This window comes from Alligator mississippiensis, chromosome 1 (genome assembly GCF_030867095.1).
Source record: "Alligator mississippiensis isolate rAllMis1 chromosome 1, rAllMis1, whole genome shotgun sequence".
NCBI classification, from domain to species: domain Eukaryota; kingdom Metazoa; phylum Chordata; order Crocodylia; family Alligatoridae; genus Alligator; species Alligator mississippiensis.
In genome coordinates this window covers 263,193,668-263,218,065 of record NC_081824.1, presented here as the reverse complement: position 1 = coordinate 263,218,065, position 24,398 = coordinate 263,193,668, and the positions used below count along the sequence as shown (strand labels likewise).

The 24,398-nt window shown below is 41.4% G+C and overlaps 1 protein-coding gene across 5 annotated transcripts in view; it reads right to left on the bottom strand.

The window, feature by feature from the left end:
- Window positions 1–85: 85 nt before the first annotated feature.
- Window positions 86–24,398, bottom strand: part of ARL13B (ADP ribosylation factor like GTPase 13B) — a 73,586-nt gene continuing 49,273 nt past the window's right edge. For 3 of the 5 annotated variants that reach the window (XM_006261306.4, XM_059720582.1, XM_019476428.2), the window contains 7 exons: window positions 23,248–23,353; window positions 17,212–17,414; window positions 14,110–14,224; window positions 12,815–13,049; window positions 11,919–12,032; window positions 10,588–10,656; window positions 86–2,407 (listed from right to left, as the gene is read on the bottom strand). In XM_006261306.4, coding sequence (XP_006261368.2) covers window positions 2,331–2,407; window positions 10,588–10,656; window positions 11,919–12,032; window positions 12,815–13,049; window positions 14,110–14,224; window positions 17,212–17,414; window positions 23,248–23,353 — 919 coding nt within the window. In that variant the 3' untranslated portion in view covers window positions 86–2,330. Of the gene's footprint in view, window positions 2,408–9,920; window positions 9,965–10,587; window positions 10,657–11,918; window positions 12,033–12,814; window positions 13,050–14,109; window positions 14,225–17,211; window positions 17,415–23,247; window positions 23,354–24,398 lie in introns of all 5 variants that reach the window. The other 2 variants (XM_059720583.1, XM_019476427.2) reach the window with 2 other exon arrangements.

Below are 24,398 nucleotides of genomic sequence, written 5' to 3'. Positions count from 1 at the left end.
TCAATCACGGCCAAGAATTTGTGAGATTTTAGTGTATTTACATCTGAAGAAAAATATATTGGATAATATAATGAAAGCACACTGATTCTGTACATTGGTTTTATTCTATACATAAATATGATTCCCAGCAAATAGAAAGCCTGTGCAATATAAAGTAAGAAAGAGAACAATGTAACAGATAATTTACAGTACATTTTCATATACAAAACTTTATGAAAAATATTTCCAGCACTTTGGTCTCATATCAATATAAATTTATCATTAACAGCTGAAAAAAAATTATGAAAAAATATTAGCATTTTCAGTTTAAGTTGCTCCAATTTAGTTACCATACCAACTTTCTTTTTGGTTAAATTTCCTTAAAACTTTTGGTTTTATTTTAAAAGGACTGTCAGGAATTCAATTACTCTTTGATAAGCGTACAAAGAAGAAGAATTTCTAAAAGATAAGAGAAAGCTAAAAAGACAGAAAAACAGAAAACACGCAATAGATGCCCCTCTCAGCCAACTACATATGTATTATCACATAGCTAAGTATAATACAATCGTCTTTATGTAAACTTTTATGCAATTTCTAAATATTAAGACCTTTTTATTGCAAGTGAGCAAAATGAAGCCAAAGTAATATTTACCCAAACAGAACTCTGTCATTGAATTAGAACACCAGAGAAGCATACATGTATTACTGCCAGTCACATTCAAACTCTTTCATACTTACAGTAACTTGGTGAATTTGAATATTGTCCCTTTCCAGTGTTATTTTTTAATGTTAGCAATTGTTTCATTAAAGTACAATATTTCAAAAACATTAAAAAAAAGCCCTGCTTGAGGTGTTAAGAGAGGATTATTCCCATTAACTTTAACATACAATCCTTTGGCTAAAACAAAATACAATAATTCCAAAATTTTAAATAGCTGATAAATATTTTCACTTCATTTGTACTGACTACTATTTTTTTTTGCAAATATACATAATGGAAAACTGGCAGTGCAACAGAGAAGCCACCAAAATCCTTTATTTTATGACCTGTACTCTCATTGCACAAGCACATTCAAACTTACTATAGCATTGTATGCAAGGGTCTTCAGTCAACAGCAGCTAAGTGGTAAAATTACTCAAATGAATACCAATGATCCCCCTCCACATGCTCCCCCTTCATCAGACCACAAGCTTACACCAACTATGTGAACCATAGTAAAACCAACTCTATCTTTCTGGGTTTACACATAACTACTTTATTATGCAAGGGATACATTATTTGGAAAAATGTACTAGACCCATTATGATGGCTCAAAAATCTCTGCTCCAACTTTTCCCCAAATAGTATTTTAGTGTTTTCTAAATAAAGCTTATTGAATATACACATGTGGTAAAAGATTCCACCAGGATTCTCAGTGCAAAATAGTGCAAAGAAGTTCTACAATGTACAATCTTCTAATGTTTTATAGCAGAGAATACAATATTCAGGTAAGAGTTTTTAAATCAGATTTACTCTGTGTACCAAACTCATATAGCAAAACTACAGCAAACAAATCAAAAGTAAAACATTTAAACAAATTAATTCATAACATAATTCTGGATAAAACCCATTAATTTAAAAAACCTCGTAGACTGCCAGAAGGACAATATATGAGTATTTAGCACTTCCGATATAAAACCCAAGCAAAATGTATTGCTATCTCAAGGTAAATGTAAAAGTAAAGCATATCCTGCATATACAGCTATCACATTTCCAAAACTTTCTAGACACCAGTGTGATGGTATGTAACAGGCATTCATGTTGACTCAAATTCCAAAATGAAATATAAAAAAAAAAAATATAAAAATATAGTTAATATTTATTGTATAGCCTTCCCCATATCCACCCTAACATGCATGCATCTTACAAAATGCTTTAAAATTATCAGCTGTAAAAATACTGATTACTACACAGCATCTGAAGAATGGTCTTGATGTACACATGTATTTCAACTGCATTTAGCCTACAAGGTATTTTTCTTCAAGGTTGCCTATTCTGGCAAATAGGCTCAAGAGTACCAAACTGATCCCAAATGCTTTATGCATGCAAAGTTTCTCAAAATATCTGTCATCTGTCTCCATGTTAAACCCTGAAGAAAAGCTGGTGAGAATGTGAACAGTAACTGATATGTCAAGTAGAGGTTCTGGTCAATTAAGTTTGTTAGAATTAACTCGCAGCTGAAATCTCCCTGGATTTTTATGGTCTCATCTCACTGCAACTTGTTAAACAACATCCAATTTTTCTTCAAGCAGGAGAATTGCTTATATTATAATTTTAGAATTATGCTTTTAAAATGCTGCATGTGATCTGATTAAGAAATGACATCGTGGGTATCACTGTTGGGTCTCTGCCGTACAGTCAGTGGGGGTAGAGGCTTCCCATAGAAATCTATTTAAGAAAAATTAGAGAAGAAAAACATGTTAGTATAGAATTTATTGCATCTGTTAATGTACCTTCTTCTCCTAAAAGCTGGATTCCATTGACTAAATTCCTATTCTCCTTACAAAAGCCAGGCAGACTAGTTTTAGGGTGAAAACCTGTAAGCAGGATATAATCCTAAGTAAGGAGCAGTTCTGTTGACCCAAAGCTAGACTACTGTCATTATTAAATACTGCATCTAGCAATATGTAGGCTTAGAAATTGATAACGGGACGCTCAGAATGTGTTTGTAATCTGATCAGAGAAGTAGCCAAACTTAGAACCGATACTGTGGTCAAGACTGCATTGCTTCTATATGTACAAATGGCTCACTAAGAAACAGCAGAGAGTTACACAAGCAAACAAAACTAGATGAGAATAAAGGCCCACAACAATAAACTTAAGTCCAAGAAGTTTCCAAAAGTCTAAGACCACCTGTATTTCAGTTCTCACAAAAAACCATGCTAGCCCTTTAATTATTTGTATCCAGTAATAAAATATGCCTGCTCTTGACAACAGAGTTTGAGGTATAAAAATTGCATTTCCAAAACCAAGGTAGCGAGCATGCCAGAAAAGAGAAAGGTATCCTTAGACAAACGCTTGTTATTAATACAAGGTTGCATACAGACTGACACATGCAAAACGCTTCACAAACAAAACAAAAATGTCAAATGCGGTTGGTAACAGGACACAGAAAAAGAAAAATGTACAAGCAGCTTTTTGAATCCTTTGCCTAAAATGCAGTTTTCTTGTTTATGCCACTTAAATTTAAAAGTCTTAAATACATTATAGCCTGCCACAAGATTTTATCACAGCTATCCAAAGGACACATAGTAAATATATTGCATTTCATTTTTTTTTTCATCTCTAGATGTAATGATTTCTTTTAAAGTAGTGATCACAATCTACAACTGACAATAGCAAGTGAATTATTATCGATTAGACTTTTCTTTAAGTTATGTAATAAATGTTTTTCGGAATAAGACCTTAATTTTATGCTTTGTGGCTATGTAATGCTTTTGGGGAGGGTGGGAAACCCCAAACAAATACTGGAGTAAGTTTTACACTGGTGTAAATCTATCAGTTTCAATGGAGCTACTGCAATTTTATAGCAGCGTGAGAAAGAGAAGCAAGCCCGTAATGCTGACAGAACAACTGTTAATTATAATAGGGTAAATGAAAACTTCAGAGGATACAGACACACAGAACTGAACTGTTCCCAAGTATCACTTATGGGTAACCAGGTCACAACTGTTGCAGGTCAGAAGTGTCCACATGCACAGTGCTCAAGGTGTTCCAGGTACAGCTGTTACCTTTTAGGCCAATAGCCTCCAAACTTTTTAAGTAGGAGATCACCTTTGGCATTCACCTAGGGAGGAGGCTCTTCTCAGCCAGACTGGCTGACCTGCTCCACCGGGCTTTAAACTAAGCCCGCTGGGGGACGGGGGGACTACCGCCACTGCTGGCCCGCTGAACAATCCTTGCAAAGCCAGCGGATCACGGCGCTCAAGGGAGCCCACCCCAGCCCCAGCCCTGGTAAAATCTGTGGGCAAGGAAGGAGCCCCCCAGGGGGCACTTGCCTGCCTGTACACAAATGCCAGGAGCTTGGGGAATAAGCAGGAGGAGCTCATCCTCCTGCTCAGTGCAAACAATTACGATGTCATAGGGATCACGGAGACCTGGTGGGACTCCACCCATGACTGGACCACGGGGATAGATGGCTATACCCTGTACAGGAGGGATCGTGTAGAGAAAAGGGGCGGGGGTGTAGCTCTCTATGTTAAGGAAAGCTACGCGTCCCTGCAAGCCAATATTGGCGACCAGGGTGGACGGCTGGAGACCCTCTGGGTTAAAATCCGTGGAGAACACGGCACGGGGGACACAATGGTGGGAGTCTATTACAGACCTCCCACCCAAAGTCCTGAGCTAGACCAGGAGTTTGCCCGGGAACTGGCTGAGGCAGCTTGCTCCAGGACCATGGTTGTCATGGGTGACTTCAATTACCCGGACATCTCGTGGGAGGATCGCTCAGCAAAATCTGAGCGGTCGCAGAGCTTCCTCTCGTGCGTGGATGACCTCTACCTGACTCAAGAAGTCTATGGGCCAACGAGAGGCAAAGCGCTGCTCGACCTGGTGCTGGCTACTGGGGAGGACCTAGTCGGCGACCTAGTGATCGATGGGAAGCTGGGTGACAGCGACCACGAGCTGATCACCTTCACCATCTGCCGAAAAGCTGGCAAGTCAGTCAGCAACATGCAAGTCCTTGACTTCAGGAAAGCCGACTTTGACAAGCTCAGGAAGCTTGTCAGTGAGGCCCTAAGGGACTGTGACCACAGGGAGAGGGGAGTTCAAGAAGAGTGGCTGCTCCTCAAGGGAGCGATCCTCAATGCACAAACTAAGTCTATTCCATCTCGGAGGAAAGGCAGCAAGAGGGCACAGCAGCCCCCCTGGCTCTCCAGGGACCTAGCAGACCTCCTGAGGCTAAAAAGAAAGGCCTACAAAGGATGGAGGATGGGAGTCACCTCCAAGGAGGATTATTCTGCACTGGTCCGGTCCTGTAGGGAGCAGACCAGGAAAGCCAAGGCTGCAACTGAACTCCAGCTAGCTTTGAGCATCAAGGACAATAAAAAGTCCTTTTTCAGATATGTGGGGAGCCGGAGGAAAAGCAGGGGCAACGTTGGACCCCTGCTGAACTAGATGGGGCAACTGACAACTGACGCCCAGGAAAAAGCCAACCTATTAAATAGGTACTTTGCGTCGGTCTTTCATCAGCCCCATGGGACGCCTGTGCCTGCTACAGGGCCGGGAAGTCCAGGTGAGGGTGATCCCCTGCCCTCCATTAATGCTGACTTTGTGAAGGAACATCTTGAGAAGCTGGATACCTTCAAGTCAGCCAGCCCTGACAATCTTCACCCCAGGGTACTCAAGGAGCTGGCGAGCATCATAGCCCAGCCTCTAGCGCGGATCTTTGAAAACTCTTGGCGCTCTGGTGTAGTGCCCGAAGACTGGAAGAAGGCCAATGTGGTGCCTATCTTCAAGAAAGGGAGGAAAGTGGATCCGGCTAACTATAGGCCCATCAGCCTGACTTCTATCCCGGGGAAGATCTTAGAAAAGTTTATTAAGGAGGCCATCCTTAATGGACTGGCCGACGCCAACATCTTAAGGGATAGCCAGCACGGGTTTGTTGTGGGTAGGTCTTGCTTGACCAATCTCATTTCCTTCTACGACCAGGTGACCTATCACCTGGACAAGGGAGAAGAGATTGATGTCATATATCTTGACTTCAAAAAAGCCTTCGATCTGGTGTCCCATGATCGTCTCTTGGAGAAACTGGCCAATTGTCGCCTTGGGTCCCCCACGATCCACTGGCTGGAAAATTGGCTCCGGGGTCGGACCCAGAGGGTAGTAATTGATGGAAGTCACTCATCGTGGTGTCCTGTGACCAGTGGGGTCCCCCAGGGCTCTGTCCTTGGACCCATACTGTTCAACGTCTTCATTAATGATGTGGACATTGGAGTCAGAAGCGGACTGGCCAAGTTCGCCGATGACACCAAACTTTGGGGCAAAGCATCCACACCAGAAGACAGGCGGGTGATCCAGGCTGACCTGGACAGGCTCAGCAAGTGGGCGGATGAGAATCTGATGGTGTTCAACCCCGATAAATGCAAGGTTCTCCACCTTGGGAAAAAAAACCCGCAGCATCCTTATAGGCTCGGCAGTGCTATGTTGGTTAGCACTATGGAAGAAAGAGACTTGGGGGTCATCATTGACCACAAGATGAACATGAGCCTGCAATGCGATGCTGCGGCTAGTAAAGCGACCAAAATGCTGGCTTGAATCCATAGATGCTTCTCAAGCAAATCCCGGGACGTCATTCTCCCCCTGTACTCGGCCTTAGTGAGGCCGCAGCTGGAGTACTGCGTCCAGTTTTGGGCTCCACAATTCAAAAAGGATGTGGAGAAGCTTGAGAGAGTCCAGAGAAGAGCCACGCGCATGATCAGAGGTCAGGGAAGCAGACCCTACGATGACAGGCTGAGAGCCCTGGGGCTCTTTAGCCTGGAAAAGCGCAGGCTCAGGGGTGATCTGATGGCCACCTACAAGTTTATCAGGGGTGACCACCAGTATCTGGGGGAACGTTTGTTCACCAGAGCGCCCCAAGGGATGACGAGGACAAATGGTCACAAACTACTACAAGATCGTTTCAGGCTGGACATAAGGAAGAATTTCTTTACTGTCCGAGCCCCCAAGGTCTGGAACAGCCTGCCACCGGAGGTTGTTCAAGCGCCTTCATTGAACACCTTCAAGATGAAACTGGATGCTTATCTTGCTGGGATCCTATGACCCCAGCTGACGTCCTGCCCTTTGGGCGGGGGGCTGGACTCGATGATCTTCTGAGGTCCCTTCCAGCCCTAATGTCTATGAAATCTATGAAATCTATGAATTTAAAAGCAACCCAAAATCTACCATGTGCCACTGCTGCCACCCACCACCACCTAGCAGGTAAATCTGTGGGGAGGGAAAAGGGGTGCAGATCAAGGCAGAGGGATAAAAAATTATTTGGGGGCATGCCTCCCCAGTAGGTAAGTCCCACCCAGCCGAGGCCTCACTCAACTTACCCCTGCTTCTGCCTCTCCCGCACTCTCCCTCAGCATGGGGACCTCGACCTAGCCCCCACCCCTTCCCTCCTCCACAGACTGACTAGCTGGTCAAGGGCATGCATGTGCATGCACACAAGCACTCATCCCTCCACCCCAGCTTTGGACTGACTCCAAGAGGCTCTGAGATCTACTGGTGGATCAAGATCCACTGGTGGTGACCACTGTTTTAGGTGTTGAAGTGCTGTGGCTCCAACAACAGAGGAAGGGAGGGATCACAACCCAGCATGCCCCGAACTGGGTGGGTTGGGGGAATGAGGCGCTTGCATCCATAATTTGGGGACCTCAGGGACCGGATGACCTGTGGCTGGGGATGTTTGCACTTTTCTGCCTGCCTCTCTCTCCTAAACATGAGTGAAATAAACTTCAATAGCCTGCACTTGACTGAAGTCTGCAATGTGCTTGCCTGCTTTGGAATGGCAGGGGGAGGAGTGTCTGGACTCATACATTCAGGTTTCTGGAGATGAGGGGGGCATGATGAGAGGCTGTAATCAAGTAGGCAGTGAAGACACAGCTGGTTGTTAGAAAGAGCTTTTACTGAACAAGCAGCACAAGGAAGCTCATCAATGAGAAGTGCAAATGGAAAAAAAAGAAAAGGAACAGTGAGTGGAGCTCTGGCTATGTACCAAATGGGCCAGTTGCAGCAGCTGGGGGGGTAAGGAAGGATGCAGCATGGTTTGCCAAACCTATATCAAGGAACACTTGGTGTCCACACACAACACTGAACCAGTTCAGTAGAGTACCTGATTTTCCAACTACAGTTATGAAGTATTCCAGGTGGCTTGAAAACAAGTTTAATGCGCTTTTACACCTGTCCATTTCAGGTTAACACCACATTTAATCTGGCCTATGTGTTATGTGTGTCCATACCTTAAGATACTGCAGTTATAATCCAGGTAATTATAAAAATAATTTCAAAAGCATGCAGCTGCAAAGGAAACTTGAGCCCCTGTACCTGAAGAAATTTATACCATCCTTGCAAGCGTATTCTTCAGTAGATATAAGCAACACTCATTTTTAAGTCTTATGCTACAGCTACCTGCATTGCTGGCAACAGTGCAATCTTTAATTTCAATAATTGCATAATTAAAGTTTTATATCATTGGCAGATTGCCTATTAGTTCAGCCTAAACATCTAGCACAAAAAAAACTCTCCATTCAGAATCATGCAAAAATGGCAAGATAAAAACATCCTGATTGTTAACACTCACGTTTACTGACTATGAATTTTAAAATTAGCATTAAGGAAAAATAATACGTCTCTGATAACACTAAAGCGGCATTACAACCAGAGACCTGAGAGTTTCTTTTACTGCATATTACTCTGATATTTCTATCATTATATACCAGCACAGTACTGTATTTCAACTACACTTGTAAAAATTCCAAACATTAAAAAAGACAGAAAAATAATTCAAGGAATTGTTGTGTTCTACATAAAGATTCCAAGAAAAGTGAATGGGACTACTGAAAGAACATCTACTATTATGGTATTTTATTAACATAAATGTACTAATGCTACAGAATTCACTTTTGTAAAGAGGTTGGTCACTTTCAGTTTGTCAACAGAGCTAAAATGTCCTTTCAATTTTTTCTCTAATGCACGTTTTGACTGTGACAGGGAAACAAAACACTTCAGAAAGTAGACACTGTGCACAAGTTTAGTAGGTGGTCCTGCTAAAGATTCCTCAATCTGAAGTCTTGTTAGCTGAATAGTGACAGGGGCCCTGTTGAAGAACCTATCCCGATCAGAACAACTCAAAGAACTGCCCTGTTTCTGAAGGGTAAAGTAGCCTTCCTATTTAATTTTTTCTTTCTTTCTTGTGTGCAAGTGCTAATTCCACTACATAGGACTGGCAACCAGTACACTCTCCCAATAGAACTGGTAAAAAAAAAAAGTTTCATTGTATCAATCAAACAGCAACTCAAGCACAGCTCTTCTAAACTTGGCATGTGACTGCACCTCTTAATCTAAAAAAACCAGCAGTAAATTAGCTCCACTGTATAGCCTTGCAAACCTGATACAATGGAATATTCCCAAAGAAGGAAGCAGGATGTTGCTTGTGCTCTGGTAGAATAAGCCTGGGTGAAAGATAATGCTATCCAGCTGATAACACATTTCAATGTCATCCATGATGCTTTTAGAGCTCGCGCTTTCCTTTCAGAATGCCCAGGTGTAGTTAGAAATTCACTGGAGATCAGTCTGAATGGCTTAATCCTGGCCATGTAATAAAAGTTCAATACTGGATTCATTAGGACATGTGATTTATTTTCCTCCAGAGCAATGCATGGTACTTATTTTCTCTATGGAACATCTTAGAGCCTATTAGGGTGATCGTCAAAGGGGTGATTCTGTTGTAGGTTAGATGGCATTTAAATCCAGAGAGGGCACTATGAATGAAACAGCTGCTGAGAAGAGGGAACCACAGGTGCATCTTTGCCTCCCTGCTCTACATGACCTCACATGGGAACCCAACGAGGCACACGCAGTCCAGAAAGATACCACCATTCAAAAAAATCTTCTTAGCTCCATGCCATGAATGCCTATATTAGAATATGTACTTAAAGAAGAACATTAGTACTACTTTCATCCCACATCTCAAAATACATTAAGTACTATACTCATTATAAAGATGGGGAAACTGGGAAACGGAGACTTTAGATGATCTGTCCAAGGTTGTAAACAATTGTGGTAGAACTGGGAAAATAACTTAGATCTTTTATCTCAGTTCCATCTGTTCTGTAGCTACAAAACAGGCTCTCTCACTGATCAAATAAATGAATGGAAGTAAAGAATACAGCCCCTTCCCTTCCCCTTGCCTCCCTACCTCTTTTTCTGCTTTTTCTTTCTTGCCTTCTTCTCTCTATACTCCTTAAAAGAAGAGTAAGATGGTTTCACAATTAAGATTCACTATAATATAAATTATAGATTATATCTCTTACCATATCTTATATTTTACAGAAAGAACATATTTGTTTAACTCTCATCTGACTTGTATCCAATTTTAATTTTTAGAATTTGAAAACTACCAACAAGGAGAAAAAAAACAACATGCTCCATGAACACCTCTCCCAGTATTGGGACCAAACTAGAATACCAGCATGTATCAAAAAACAAACCTTTCAGGGTTTAAGTTTAAAAAATGTTACTCTGAACTGCAATAAAATACTTAGATTTTATCACTGTAAAGTACTGGCCCTGTTACTGAAGTATTATATGGCACACTATAACAGATGTGTGCAAGCACCTTCCAAATACTAATATAAAGGCAAGATAACTCCTGTTTGTCTTGAGAAAAGGGAAGTAAAGAAAGCAAGAATATATTCGTTCTCCCTTAAGATAAAACAGAAGAAGAATTTGAAAAAATCAAAAAGGTGCTTTTAACATGCAAAGTGTTAGTTTTATGGTTGCAGCTACGAAAGAAAGAAAAAGGTATAGAATGGAATGAATGCAGGAGAGAATGAACAAATAATGCTTTTTTTAAAAAAAATTACCAGTACGACGGGTTTCACCAAGAGGTTCTAGTTTTCGAAGTCTATTAACTTTGGGGGTTCCCCAGCCAACTAAACAACAACAACAAAAAACATATTCAAAAACATCACTACTTTCAAAATTTCCTGGCACTGCTTTGAAGCCAGATATATGAAAGCATCTAAAGAAGGAAAAATATTTCATATATTCATATGTAATGTGTTGGTGAATCCATTTAAAACAAGGCATTTAAAATTTAGTGGTAAACAGTGAATAAAAGCACCTTACTATTCTGGAGAGTAGTATTTATTGAACTGTCATGCTCTTTTGATGAGAAACTGAGAAAACATCGTCCTTGTTTTCCCAGCCTCATATGTACAACCTAATACTATCATGTCCCATACAGATTTCCAAAGATTCTATCAGCAAATACCAAGATTAGACAGGTGAAGCCAATTAGAAGGCCTCAAAAACACTATTTGATGTAGATGAGGGCAAGCAGATCATCTTGAAAATCATGACAAGTATCTGTGTGATAAGATTTCTAAATACCCTGAAATCTTTCTGTCCCTGTTTATCAACTGTAGTAAATATTAGCATTTTTTCTGCCAGAAGTAACGTTCAAGTTACAAGGTGCTTAAATTTTCAAGGTCTGTGATAAGTACAAATGATGCAGGTTGTTTTGGGGGTTTTTTTGGTTTGGTTGGGTTTTGGTTTTTTTTCAGACAGTTTTTCTATTAAGACTTTTTTTGTTTTTTGTTTTTTGTTTTTTGGTTTTTTTTACTCATCACATTTAAGCTTTCTTGGAAGGAGATCACTTGATCTTTTGGCTACTAGAAAGAAGCAGTTTCTCTCCAGCTGTTCCTACCAAAGAAGCTCACAATGAGACAACAACAACAAATCACAAAAGGAAGGCCGGCTACACTTCATATTAAATCCTTTTAAACGTTAAATCAATACATGCACTTACCCCAGAATATATTTACTTTTACTCTAGAATAGTGTGTCCATGAGGGAATTATAATATCCCACCTACAGAGATATAATTAACCTTCTATGCTAAGCCAGTCAATTTTCTCATGTAGACAAATCCTAAACAGAATCTGAACAATTGCACTCTTCAAATTATCTCTCTCTAGTATATTTATGGGAAACCACCTGGCACAGATATTGCTGAGAGGGTGTGTAAGCATCATACAAGTGAGGATCCACATGAGCAGTCCTCAAGGGAGAATAAACTGTAGTGGTTTAGTCCTGTGCAAAAGCTAGTCCTCTTTGCATTTTTAGAAAGCAAGTGGTGTAAGAGTCAGTTACACAAACCAAAACACCAGTCATTAAAGACTGTTTTACTTACCTGGTGGTAGAGGTGGAGGTGGGGTTGGATTCTTGGGAGCAGTATCCTCAATATTAACTGGTTCCACCCTGTGATTCCTTTTCAACTTTAGTTTCTTTTTCTTTTTACTGTTATCTAAGAGAAACAGAGCAGACCAGACCATGTACTATATATGTACATTAATGAACTTCACAAATACAGACATGTCTTTAGATTATTATAGCTGCTGGAATGGGATGCACTGACAGCCAGATTCTATTCCATCTATTAGGTATGTAAGCCAACTTGGACACCTACTTGTAATTCTATACCACTGTGCTAGAGTCCTTGAAAAACTATTAATAAAGAAGGTAGTTTGTAGGTAGGTCCTAGTCACTGTTTTTTTGAGATTCAGTATTAAGGGTAAGATGATAGTGTATTATAAAAGTAGAAGCATTAATGGATTTTCAGGGCTGGAACATTGCAGAGCAGAATTGCACTTAGGTGCCTAAAGCCTTTTCAGTCTCTAATAAGTAGAACAGAATCTGGTCCATGGTGTCTAATTTATATTTAGATGTACAGAATAATGGTCCTAACACAACACAGAACCTACATAACTTTAATTTTACATTGTTATATAATCATTTTATTATAATCGTGTGCTTACACTTCAGTTTCAGCTTCTGCCCTTAGATTAAGGGAGTTCAAAATTTATAGGTTTCATTGGAACTTGGGCCATGTGTACAAGAGCACTGAAAAATTGGCAAACTAATTCTTGGCTGAAGTATGGCAGTTCTCAGTACATTAACACAGCTGTACAATAGCATACTTCAGTTATGTTAATCAGTATGTGGCACAAAGAAGTAGAATGGATACAGGGAAAAGCTGTGTTAAAGTATGAGTAAACAACAAAGTGGGATTCAAAAGGGAGCTGTCACCTGAGTCAAGGCTTTCAGAGGTTTGCTGGTCACTCTCTTCTTCATGCTCCAGCTGCTGTGCTAGTGCAGATTTGTACGTTTCTATCAGTTTACAATCATTTATTTTTTGGCTACTGCTGCTGGTTGGGCGGTGTGTGTCCATTTGCTCCTGCTCAGGTTTAGATTTCAAGGTAATAGCATCCTTTTCACTATCCTTCCTTTGCCTCTTCTTCTCTTGTGCAGTCTGCTTTTCATTCTAAGAATCAAAACAACAGCTAAATACAAAAGGGCTGCTCAAAATTATGGGAAGAACATTCTAAAATGCAAGTGAAGAAAGATTCTTTAAGACCATTTCTGAAAGGTCACGTAGGTTATTTAAAAAGTTCTCAGGGAATCATGCCCTAGGATTCACAAGTTTAAGATTTAGCCTAGAAGAAACACAGAATGCTGAAGAAGTGATTTTTAGATTTGGAGTTGATGATTTATACATTTATAATGTATCCACAGGGTCAGGATTTTGCTTTAGCGGAATTCTTATCGTGTAATACAGTTCACTAGACTCTCTCTTCCATTGCACACAATTGACAGATCTGCAAGTCATAATTCTATGGTCCTTGATATACTCAGCTGTGTAACGTTGCATGATCTTGCAAAATCTAGTATTGTGCATGTAATTGACTCTAGTGTGGACACTTGTATTGGAGAAAAGGAGTAAGACTTGAATTATTTATTTAGGGAGGCTCACGAATTTCAAATTTTCTTATGTATGCCTGTCTTAAGTCACCTGAAGGAAAAATATGGTACAGTAAACATGAAGCTGAACACTACTGGAAATGAGAAAAGATATCTAAAAAAAAAATAATACATATATGCATAGATTTTTCAAGTTCCACAACTAACGAACCATTTCAACTGCCCCATGACAACTGAAAAATACTGTATTATGCTACAAGAGTATACTGTTACACAAAGTAGAAGAAAAAGTAACATAATTGATCATAATTTAACCAGTTCATAAATAATTCTACTCTCTCTTGAATAAGGCAACTGTTTATTTATATAATCCTACAGGACATGTTTAAAAATATACTTTTTTTTAATCATAACAAGATTACTCTTTAAATAGATACTGATGAACATCCTTAACATTAAAACATTAATGTTGGTACAGCTTCACCACACACAACACTAGATTGTCAGGACATAAAATAGCAAAATGGATATATGCAAATGTATAGGCTATAAACAAATATCACCATTCAGATGTTTACTGACTGCAAGTCTATTGTGATTGCTATTCCTCAACACTCTCATACCTCTGTGAATATAGCAGATACAGGCAGGAAAGGGTTGCCCAAAACTGGCTCATGTTCTGCCTCATCAGTTATAATTCTTCCTTCACGTTCAGCTTCTTCTCTCTCCCTCTGATCTCTATTTTTAGAATAAGAAAAATGAAACATTTCAATGAAAATGTACTACAAATATGAAAAACTAGAAAACACTTCAAGTCATCTCAGGTAGCCCCCAGTTTACATCAGATGGGGGGGGGGGGGGGGGGGGGGCTGAACACCACTGCAAAAATCACAAGGACTGGAATTAATGTAAATAAAAGGTAAAGAGATTTTGAACTGCAAGTCTTCATCAATAAAAGTCTAAATTGGCCTTTTCCCATTGTTTCCCCATTGCAATTATGATCAAAGGACATTCTAATACCAGATTCCCATCAATGGAGAGGAGTCAGCTGATAGTAGAATTCCCCTTTAGGACTAAAGAATGTTCTGCTACAGGTCCAAAGTAAATTGGGTTGTGAATCTCTAGGGCGTGATCTCTGAAAGGCCCATCTGTTTCACCCTCCCTTGGAAGAGAGTTTAGGGAGACGTATTGGCCAGTGCCTCAGTTTGGAGATCATCTGTTTCATTACCAGCAATAGGACTTTAACAATGGAAAAACTACATAAACCTTGCTTTACAGATGGGAAAATGGAGCTGCAAGCAAATGAAGTGACTTTGCCAAAGGCAGATGTAGCAGCTTTTGCTAAAGTGGGGATAAATCCTAGGTCACAAGTCCCAGATTAGTGGCCCATCCTTACTCAACCAAGCAGTTCAGTCATAGTTTTTTGGCTCACCAAGAGGCCTGTACCATACGGAATGCTTGATTTATTATCACTTCATTTCCTTGGATTTCCTTACTTCTCCAAGACAGTGCAAGCTAACATTGTCAAAAGTCCATTCCACAGCCACCCATTTAACTAACATGACCAGTTTAACTAAAGGTTTTCTACATCAATTTTGTGTGATGGGGCCTATGTGCTCAATTTAAACCTTGCTTATGTTGATTTGATAGAGGTCAATTGCTTGCTGATTTAAGACAGATCACTATGAGACAAAATTAAATCAAATTAAGCGTGGCTACCCAAGGGTGTGCTCCATTTTAATTACCATGTTTACTCAAATATAAGATGACCCTGATTATAAGTAGATTTCCCCAGTAATTAGATTCTATATATGGAAAATGTATGAATTTATTATAAATCCCTAGGTATAGCATTGAATTATTGGAGGTTTGCTTTGAATATGTCCTCTCCCACAGCAGGAAAAATAAATGGTGGGGGGGTAGGGGTTAAGTGGCTCCCCTACGCTCTGCCCCCTCCCTACTCCCTCCTGCCCCCAGCCCCTTAGAGTAGACCCTGCTCTCCCTGAGCACATGGAATCGAGGAGCAAATTTGAAAACAGTCCATAAAATAAACATTGCAGTAGTTATTTGCATATAGTAACCATAGACTTGGCTCATACAGAATTGATGCATTTTACCTTTTCTGAAACTGCTGCTATTGGTAGCACAAGTAAAACAATTTTAAGCAGCACTTTCGCACATATTTTACTATGCATGCCATTAGTCAACAGTAAAGAAGTTCATGATTTACCATATAGTTCATTTCAAGCCATGGTGATCTGACAGCTTAGCACTGCTTGGTATGTGTGCGTTCTCCAGATACCTCCCAGAAAGGATACATGTGCTAATTAGCCCCCACTCATGACTGGAACCAGGTGTTCTTGTCATAAGTCCTGGGATACTCCAAAAATGTATATGTAAATGAAGTGCAGAGCAACCTGGTCTGGTTCCACCTTCAAGAGGGTGGGGCCATATTAATCATATGCAAGAGGCTGAGAGAAGAGGCAACATAGGGATTCTTGGTGAACTGTTTGGTGATGTTTGCCAGACATTTAACACTGGTGAAGAAACAGGAATGATTTGAAATGGGAAAGAAAAAGCACAGCTCAGCTGTGAGAGTAAAGACGAAGGTGAAACATATGAAATGCAGTGACTCACCATTACTAAAGAGTCAGCACTTTGGGGGAATGTGCTTAATGGGCACTGCACTATATCTTATTCAGATGGGTTGCACTAACGTATCCTTATAGCTTTTTTGGCATTAGGGGAGGGTGTCACAGCTTGCTCTGTTGTCTCTGAGTGGTGGCCTGGTATTGTAGTACCTCCAGGCCCAGTGCCTGTTACCTCCCGACAGAGCAACTGAGTTTTTTTTTTTCTTTTAAAGGGACACACAAAAAAGGTCTCAGTCACTATGTTTACCCAATAAAGACTGTGCGTTTTACAGTTGTGTTGTATTTGATCAACATCTTTGTTTCCATTACTGATCCTGTGATGCTTTTGGCCGCAGTGTAATGATAGAAAATGTATTTGATGAAGTTACTGATTTGACTAAATACAGTGAAATCCATAGGCTTTTACAGCTAGTATACATTTTAGACTGGAGAAGCAACATTCCTAAAAAGGACCTTGTTCAAGTAAGTGCATTGTTGCAAATTCACAACACTTGTAATAAGAGTCACAATTGGCTGCTGATGACCACAGAAGGCTCCACCCCATTTCCCACTACATCCCTTCAAAGCACAGAGGCCCTGTCTTGTGTATTTTGGAGGTGACTAAAGCACGCTGTTGAATGCATTGGGGCCACTTGGCCAAAAATATTCAAGCTGACTACCTGCATTGTCACTAACCCTTTCTATTTATAGATGGATTTAAAAGCTGAGTTACTCTAACACAAGTTGTACCAGTGTAAGCTCCTTGCATCACAATAAGCTGGGGGTGAGCCTCTTGTCAGGCTATATACACTAAGCTGTATCCATCCCACATCTGTTATTGATGACCCCCACTTCAGGACACATTGACCAGTCTAAGACAATAATCTTAATGAAGTGCAGCAACCACCAAGCATAACAGAACAGTTTTAAATACTGAGTTTCATATCTTTGGGTAGAATAATGGCACTGGTTTTGTAACAGCTAATTTAGTAAAATATTTTCCCCCTACAACCTCTACGTATGCAAAAAAAAATTAACACACAAAAAAAAAAAACAAAAAAATTAAAAAGTCAAGCAGAGAAAGAAAAAAAATACCTTTCTTCTCGTATCTTCCTCACCCTTTCAGCTCGTTCTTGTTTCTCTTGTTCTTCATAGGCTTTTTGCTCAGTAGTGTCTTTCTGGATGCGCTCATTTAAGGCATCAAAATCTTTTGCTATAATATGTAGCAGCCAATACAAACCTTTTTTTATAGATTTGTCAATTTTTTTCCCACAACCCATGACAGCTGAGCAAGGCTCCTGCAATGGAGGGAGAGAAAGAATATTTATATTGCAGATTGTTTATTATAAGCCATTTACTAAACATCACAGTTGTGGCAACTGGTGAATAAGAATGTAAAATGTTATAGATGAATAACTTTATATTTAAGGACTTTTGTAAATGTAATGGACTTTTGGCCAATATGTCAGTTGCATATATTTTACACAAATTCCTGTTTTTTAGTCCCATGTCAGCAATACTGTAATATTCTTCAGCTGTTCAGAATGATGGACATGCAATTGTTCTGTCTTCTCCAATCCAGATTACCATCTAATATATATGTATATCTTTCTGATTGCAGTTCAAATGATATATTGGCTTGAATTTGCCGGGAAGGGGTAATATAGTATCACGATTTCAAAATGAATCAGTTCTCCAGTGGACTGCCAGGACCTACTAAACCTTCTTTGTATAAAATTTTAATTAGTTATGCTATTTTGAAACAAAAGAAACCATATAACCATTTTCATCACCTGTTGTTATCCACACCTTTACCCACACCCAAATACATCTCTTCTGCAATGGTGTCACGTCCCAAACTGTCATGTTTTCTCTACCTCATCTTTTACTTAAATTATTTTTGTAGCATAACAACCACATATGGACTTTACAAAATACTTATAGCAAAAGAACTATATTTCTACCTGGTACCATACCTCACACCCAGTCCTGCTCCTGGCTTGTACATGTTTTTATGTTTACTTTCTTAGTCTAAAAGACAGTGTGCTGTGCACAAGAGATCTACAGCAGTTATTGGTGAAGCCAAGCCAAAGAAGATAAGTGGGCTGCAAAATCACATTCCGTGATCTGGTTTCCTTCAGCACTGCAGTAGCTATACAAAATTTCATGGAGAAGCTCTGCATTTGGATTTAAGAAGCAAGCTCCTATGGCGAGGACACAACATAAGTAATTTGGGGATTCAAGTCACATGGCTTGGTGGCAGAGCACCTGCAAGTCCCATTGTCAGTTTTCTCAATGCCAATTTCTTTTGCTGAATAAAATGAATGAGGATGAAGCCCAATAATACTGTTAGTGAAGGGGAAAACCTGTGCTCCAAACCTTGAATGGTTTGTAGTAATGAAACCGCTCATGACTGAGCGTGTGACTACACGAGACAACGTGCAGTAGTGCATCACAGCAGAAACAATGCTAATATGCTACCACTCAATATTATTAGGCTACTGCGCAGTAGTATCACAAAAAAGGTATTCATTAGCACTACTGCACATTTAGTTGGTAATTCATTAAGCAAGTACTAAAGTAAAATGAGCATAACTACTGTGCATTAATAAACGCATAGATGCGCCCACAAACTATAAAAATCAATCATTCTTGTACAAAAGTGAAAATTACTGTGGTACAAAGTATGCTTTGTAAAAGTCAAGGACAATTAGCCACACAACTTCTGGAATACATTCCTGATGCACGAAGGGACACTAAGTAACGCACTAGCCCAAAGTAAAAGAGGTCAACATTTTCAATTCCTAAAATTATTTTCATCTAGCAAGCCAGAGTTTAAAGATTTATATCCTGGGTAGAGGTACACCGATACATCAGTCCGATATTGGATTGGTACCAATATAAAAAAAACTGGCTGTAGTGAACATTGGCCTGATGGGACCAATAATTTGGCTGATAAATGCCGGTGCTGCATGCAGCCGCAGCACAGCATGCAGGCAGTGAGGAGCAGAGTCATCAACGTAAAGAGCTGCCTCCAGCTGGTAAGTCCAGTGTGGTGGAAGGGAAGGGGATGGGGGAGCAGATCAACACCCCTCGCAGTGAGGGAGGGGGCAGGGGCAGGCGCTGCCCAGGCAGGGCAGGGCAGGGGGGCCAGAGCCATGGCTCGAGGGGGAGGAAGGGGAGCGGCTCCCATTGCTGCTTGCACCCCAGGAGGGCACAGGGGTGGGGTGGGGGGTGCCCCCCAGATCTGCATGGGGCGAGGCAGGCTGCAGTCAGGGCTGTGTGAAGCTCCTCCCGGCAGGGGCTGGGATCAGAGTGGGTGCTGGTGTCACTGAGAGGATGCTGCATCCACCCCAAATTTTGCTGCCACTCCGTTCCCAGCACTGCTGCTGACAGCCTCCCAGTGCAGCCCCAGCTCAATGCCTCGCCTCTACCCATGTGCTGGGAAGAGCCTGGGCTGCTGGCAGCAGCAGCACTGGGAGCAAAACCAAGATCTGGGGTGGATGCAGCATCTTTTCAGAGCTGCTGGTGCCCACTCTAAACACAGCCCCACTGAGAAGAGCCCTGTGCAACCCTGGCTACAGCCCACCCCACCCCATGCAGATCTGGGGGGGCACATGTCCACCCCCATGCCCTCCCAGGGTACAAGCAGTGGCGGGAGCCGCCTCCCCCCCCCAACAAGCCACAGCTCCAGCCTGCCCCTGCCCCACCTGGACAATGCCTACCCCTGCCCCCTCCATCACTGCAGGGGGCATTGATCTGCCCCCCCTCCATGCCCCTTCCCTCCCACCACATAGGACTTACCAGCTGGAGGCAGCTGTATTGGAAATTGGATTGGTATTGGCCAATATGTCTCCTTAAATATCAGCTATCTGCCCCCAAAATCTCTATGGTGCATTCTGCAGGGGGGGTTTGGGGGGGGTGGGGAGGAGGTGGTGCTGAATCTTTCTTTAGGAAGCTTTATTAAGAAAGCATTTAGTGTGTACCTCAGACATTACTCACATTAAGAAGGCAGGGCATTGCTTTTTCAGAAATGTGCAAATCAGAAATGTGCAACATTATAGTGAAGTTGGAAAAAAAAAAAAAAAAAAGGAACCATGTTAGATTCCTCAGTCTGTTAGGGGTAGCATTTCTTTGTAGGAATCCATAATCTAGAAATACTTTAATAAGAAAATATAAATGCAGACTAAGGCCATGGACAGAGATTACACTTGTAGCACTAAATATGCCTTTGCATTGCTAAAAAAAAAGTGGGTATACAAATCCGCACCCAACCTGTAGCACTATAAAACTGCTCCCAGTTGAACAGGAACTTCTCTGTAAGCACTTAGTTTTATTTTCTCTGTAGCACCATGGATAATGTCTACAGTTAAATGATGAACTACCAGGGGCCTCTTGCTCCCCACAGCATTCCTCCAAGGAGGGAGGGAGAACAGCTGGCTCAATGACAGCTCACCAGGTAGCAGAGTTGTAGCCCAGCCCACATCCTAATGGGGCTGTATCTTTGCTTGCTGTGATGACAGGAAGCACGGCAGTGGTGGAAGCTTCCAGTTCTCGGGGCAAGAGTGAACTCTCCTCACTACCCTCTCGCAGAAAGGTAATGGTGCAACTGTCCTGGTCCCCAAGGAGCAACAACTTCTCTTGCTGCCTTCCCATGGCAGGAAGTCAACCCCCTCCCTCTGCCACAGGGCACTGGGAGTGGTGGGTATACCATGCATCACAGAGCCCACTGCTGCCCCCAGACTGGGAGATGAAGCTCTGCTCAAACCCAGAGCTACCTATGACTGACAGGTTTCCCTCCTGAAGGGGGTTGGGAGAGAAGGTGTACTGGTACTGGTAGTACTGCTAATGAATATGTGTCCACAGCTTAAAGGCCTAATTTTCAGAACAGCCCTTTCTGCAGGAGACTGATAACCAAAATTCAGCGGACTGTAAATGAAATAAAACCACTTGTGATAGTTTACACCTGTAATCAGCATTATGCTCATTAAAAAAAAAAAAGTAATAGATAATGCAAATCTTTTATCACAGTAACTTTACCTAATGTGGTAAAGAATTATCGCTGAAAGAATCAGGCACAACTTTACTATGTAAGTTTACACCGGTTCTGTCTGTGATCAACTTAGAACAGGGGTTGACAATTTATTGCCCAAAGACTGGAACCAGCCTGTAAAGAGACTGGATCCAGCCTGCTGCAGCTCAGGGAATCTGCAGCATGCTCCAGCCACAGCAGCAGAGACAGCATTCCCAGGGTCCAACTGCCTGCTGCATTCAGTTTCAGTCTCTCTGAGGCAGCATGGGAGGCATCCCCAGATCACTGTCTTTTTCTATCTAGTTACTTCTCAACATCTGTTGATTGCTGGAGGTTGTGGGGGTGTAGCCTGCAGCAAGGTCTGGGTCAGAAGCAGCAGCCCATGGTGGCAAAAGCCAACCCCTGGCCTAGGGTAACCTTTCACTAAAGACAAACAGACTATATACCTGCACTCCTGCTGCCTAGTGGTGAAACACAGTAATAACCATCTACCACATCAAATACCCCAGGACACTAGCATATCTGTCCCTTCTTTGTTCTGGTAAAAAATTTTCATGTGCACAGAAAAGTAGTGTAAATTATATGCTAAGGTACACATTAGTGTGTCCATGCTCTTAAGAGCATTTTTACACGCGCTCTGGGACTCTGCGCCAGCCTCTTTAATTAGCAAGCCACACTAATTAAAAGCACCCGCATGTCACATGCATCACTCCCAAGATCAAAAATGGTGGCATCAAATGTGTTTTAGTTCAAAGCATCCCACTGCCATTTTTTCAGCATGAGGACACTGATATACATGACATGGAAAGCTGCCAGAGCATGTCAATTTCTGTGCTCCAGTAGACTTGATTAATCAAGTCTGCTCTGATACATTGGAAATCCAGCACATCGGAGCAGGCTCTCTGCATGTCTATAAGGAGCCACATGTAATTCTCCCCAATCAGTCAGGCAGCCACTGCACTGATACAATCTGGGACAAAGTCTTTCTTGAGTGAGCCAAGTGGAGATTCTGACTATTCTAATTGTGACAAGGTTTCTCTTCTGACCTTTATTTGTAAACCTTATTTCTCTCTCACAAGCTGGGAAACTAGCAGCCCAGGATCTATGGAATGTGCCAGTCTGCTTGTTCAGGGTAGACCTGGACTTCAGAGAACAGAGGAGAAAGTTTTGCTGGTATTTGCCACAGGCAATGATAAAGTATTGAGAAAAATGTCATGGGATTTTTTTCAGACCATTATGTTTAATTAGAGAGGACATCTGTGACAAAGATTCTTCCAGAAGCTGTCACTTGGCACTTGAAATAGACCTGTGAAGAGGAAAATTTCATGATGGCCTTAGAAGTTTCCCAAAGGCTCGCCTTACATAATTTACATTAAACTACACTTCTACATAGTCAAGGTATAACCTGCTCTCTTGCAATACTGTCCTGCCCTGCCGCTCCCCCCCCCCCCCCCCCCAAGAAGAGCCATGGCTTTGTCCAGTGTCCCACTCGAGCTCTGCAGCACCTGCCCCAGACTCACTTCCTCCCTCACCGCAGGGGCCTCAATCCGTGCCCCCCCCCCCCCCAAGTTTACCAGCTGGATGCTGCTCTCCAAATTGCTGGGCTATATTCCTAACTGCATGCATGCATGCTGCTGCTGTGCACTTGCACACAGCATTTATCAGTGACATTATCGGCCACATCAGCCAAAAAAAGTCGACTGCTGATAATGTTAATTTTCCTTTTATCAGTGCCGAAATTATATGGAAAGATGCATCAGTGCACCTCTATTTTTAAAAAATAATTACAGTCTGGTGCAGCAACTACACCTGAGCCCATGTGCAAGTAACATTTCCTTTTTGACAGTCCAAAGGCACAAATGCAAGGTGATTATTGAAACAGCTCACACTACACTTACAACATGCAAAATATCACTGCTGAGGTTACAGATCTACAGGTTCCCATACTGTCACACATGTATTTGTTTTATATGCCACAACGGTTCAGAGCAGCTTATGATAAAAACAAAATAACTTATAAAACCAGAATAAACTATTAAAATATGGCATATATCTCAAGCTATTTCTCAAAAATAAATCAGCAACAATGATACACTTACAATTTGACAGAGACATTTATGCTCATTGACAAGTTTTTCTAGAGATAAACACTCTATTACATCTGCTTCTGCCAAAGCTCCTTCTCGGTCTTGTTTATTTGCTAGCCTAGAAAAAAAAAGGAGACCAGAAGTGAGAAGACAAGAGAAGATACTCACTCTCATGAATCAAAACTGAAGTCAGCAATATGAAGAGGCTTTAGCAAAACTCCCAATATACACATTATAAAAATTAAGGATGGATAGATGGGAAAAAAGAAGGAAAAACAGTAAAGAAAGATTACCACTTGTCTCAGTGACCGTACCTACATTCTTACCCACTTAAAAGAGAAACGGTAATCATTATTCCACATACCATTTTCAATATTCAAAGAGCTACACAAATATTACTCCTCACAATTAATCAGTATTTTAGGTAGTTATGATTTACAAAGGAATGGATGGAGGCGAAATGCTTAAGGGATTTGTACTCAAGGCAACAGCATAATAAGGCTACAACAACCTCTAAGTTTAAAGCAGCCAACTTGCAGATTCCCATGACAGAAATTGTCCCCATCCTCATTCCTCTGCATCAGAAGTTGGCAACGAACTACTTACATGCCGGATCTGACCTGCAAAGAGATCTAACTGGCCCACAACACATGCCAAAAAATAATCCCACTGGTAGTCAGTCAGAATCAGGCTTGTGGTCCCTGGGACTAGCACAAGGGGTTGGTAGCCACTGGCAGCCCACTGAGCTCAACAAGTACCATTGTGGGAGAAGTGGGTGGTCAGGAATGGGTCCACAGCACCTTGGGCCGAAAGAATCATTTGGAGGCTCAGGCAGTGGCAAGCAGACTGTGTCTATGCAAGAGCAATGTGGTAGAAAGCAGGAGTGGCAGGCAGTGGGCAAGGCAGGGTTAGGGGCTTGAATATAGAAGATTTTTATGGTGTTTATGTATTTGACAGAGCCTGTGAAACAAGCCAAAGGACTGGAGCCAAATCTGTACAACAGATGAGAGAAAGATAAGGAAAGCAGCAAGGTGATCCAGTTACAACTAATTACATTTTCAATGGAATATAGAACTGATATTTATTGCTTGAGTTCAGTCTGGAATGTGACTGGATACCAATTCTTAATAGAAGACGGTCTCATTGACAATGCTGTTGAGAAA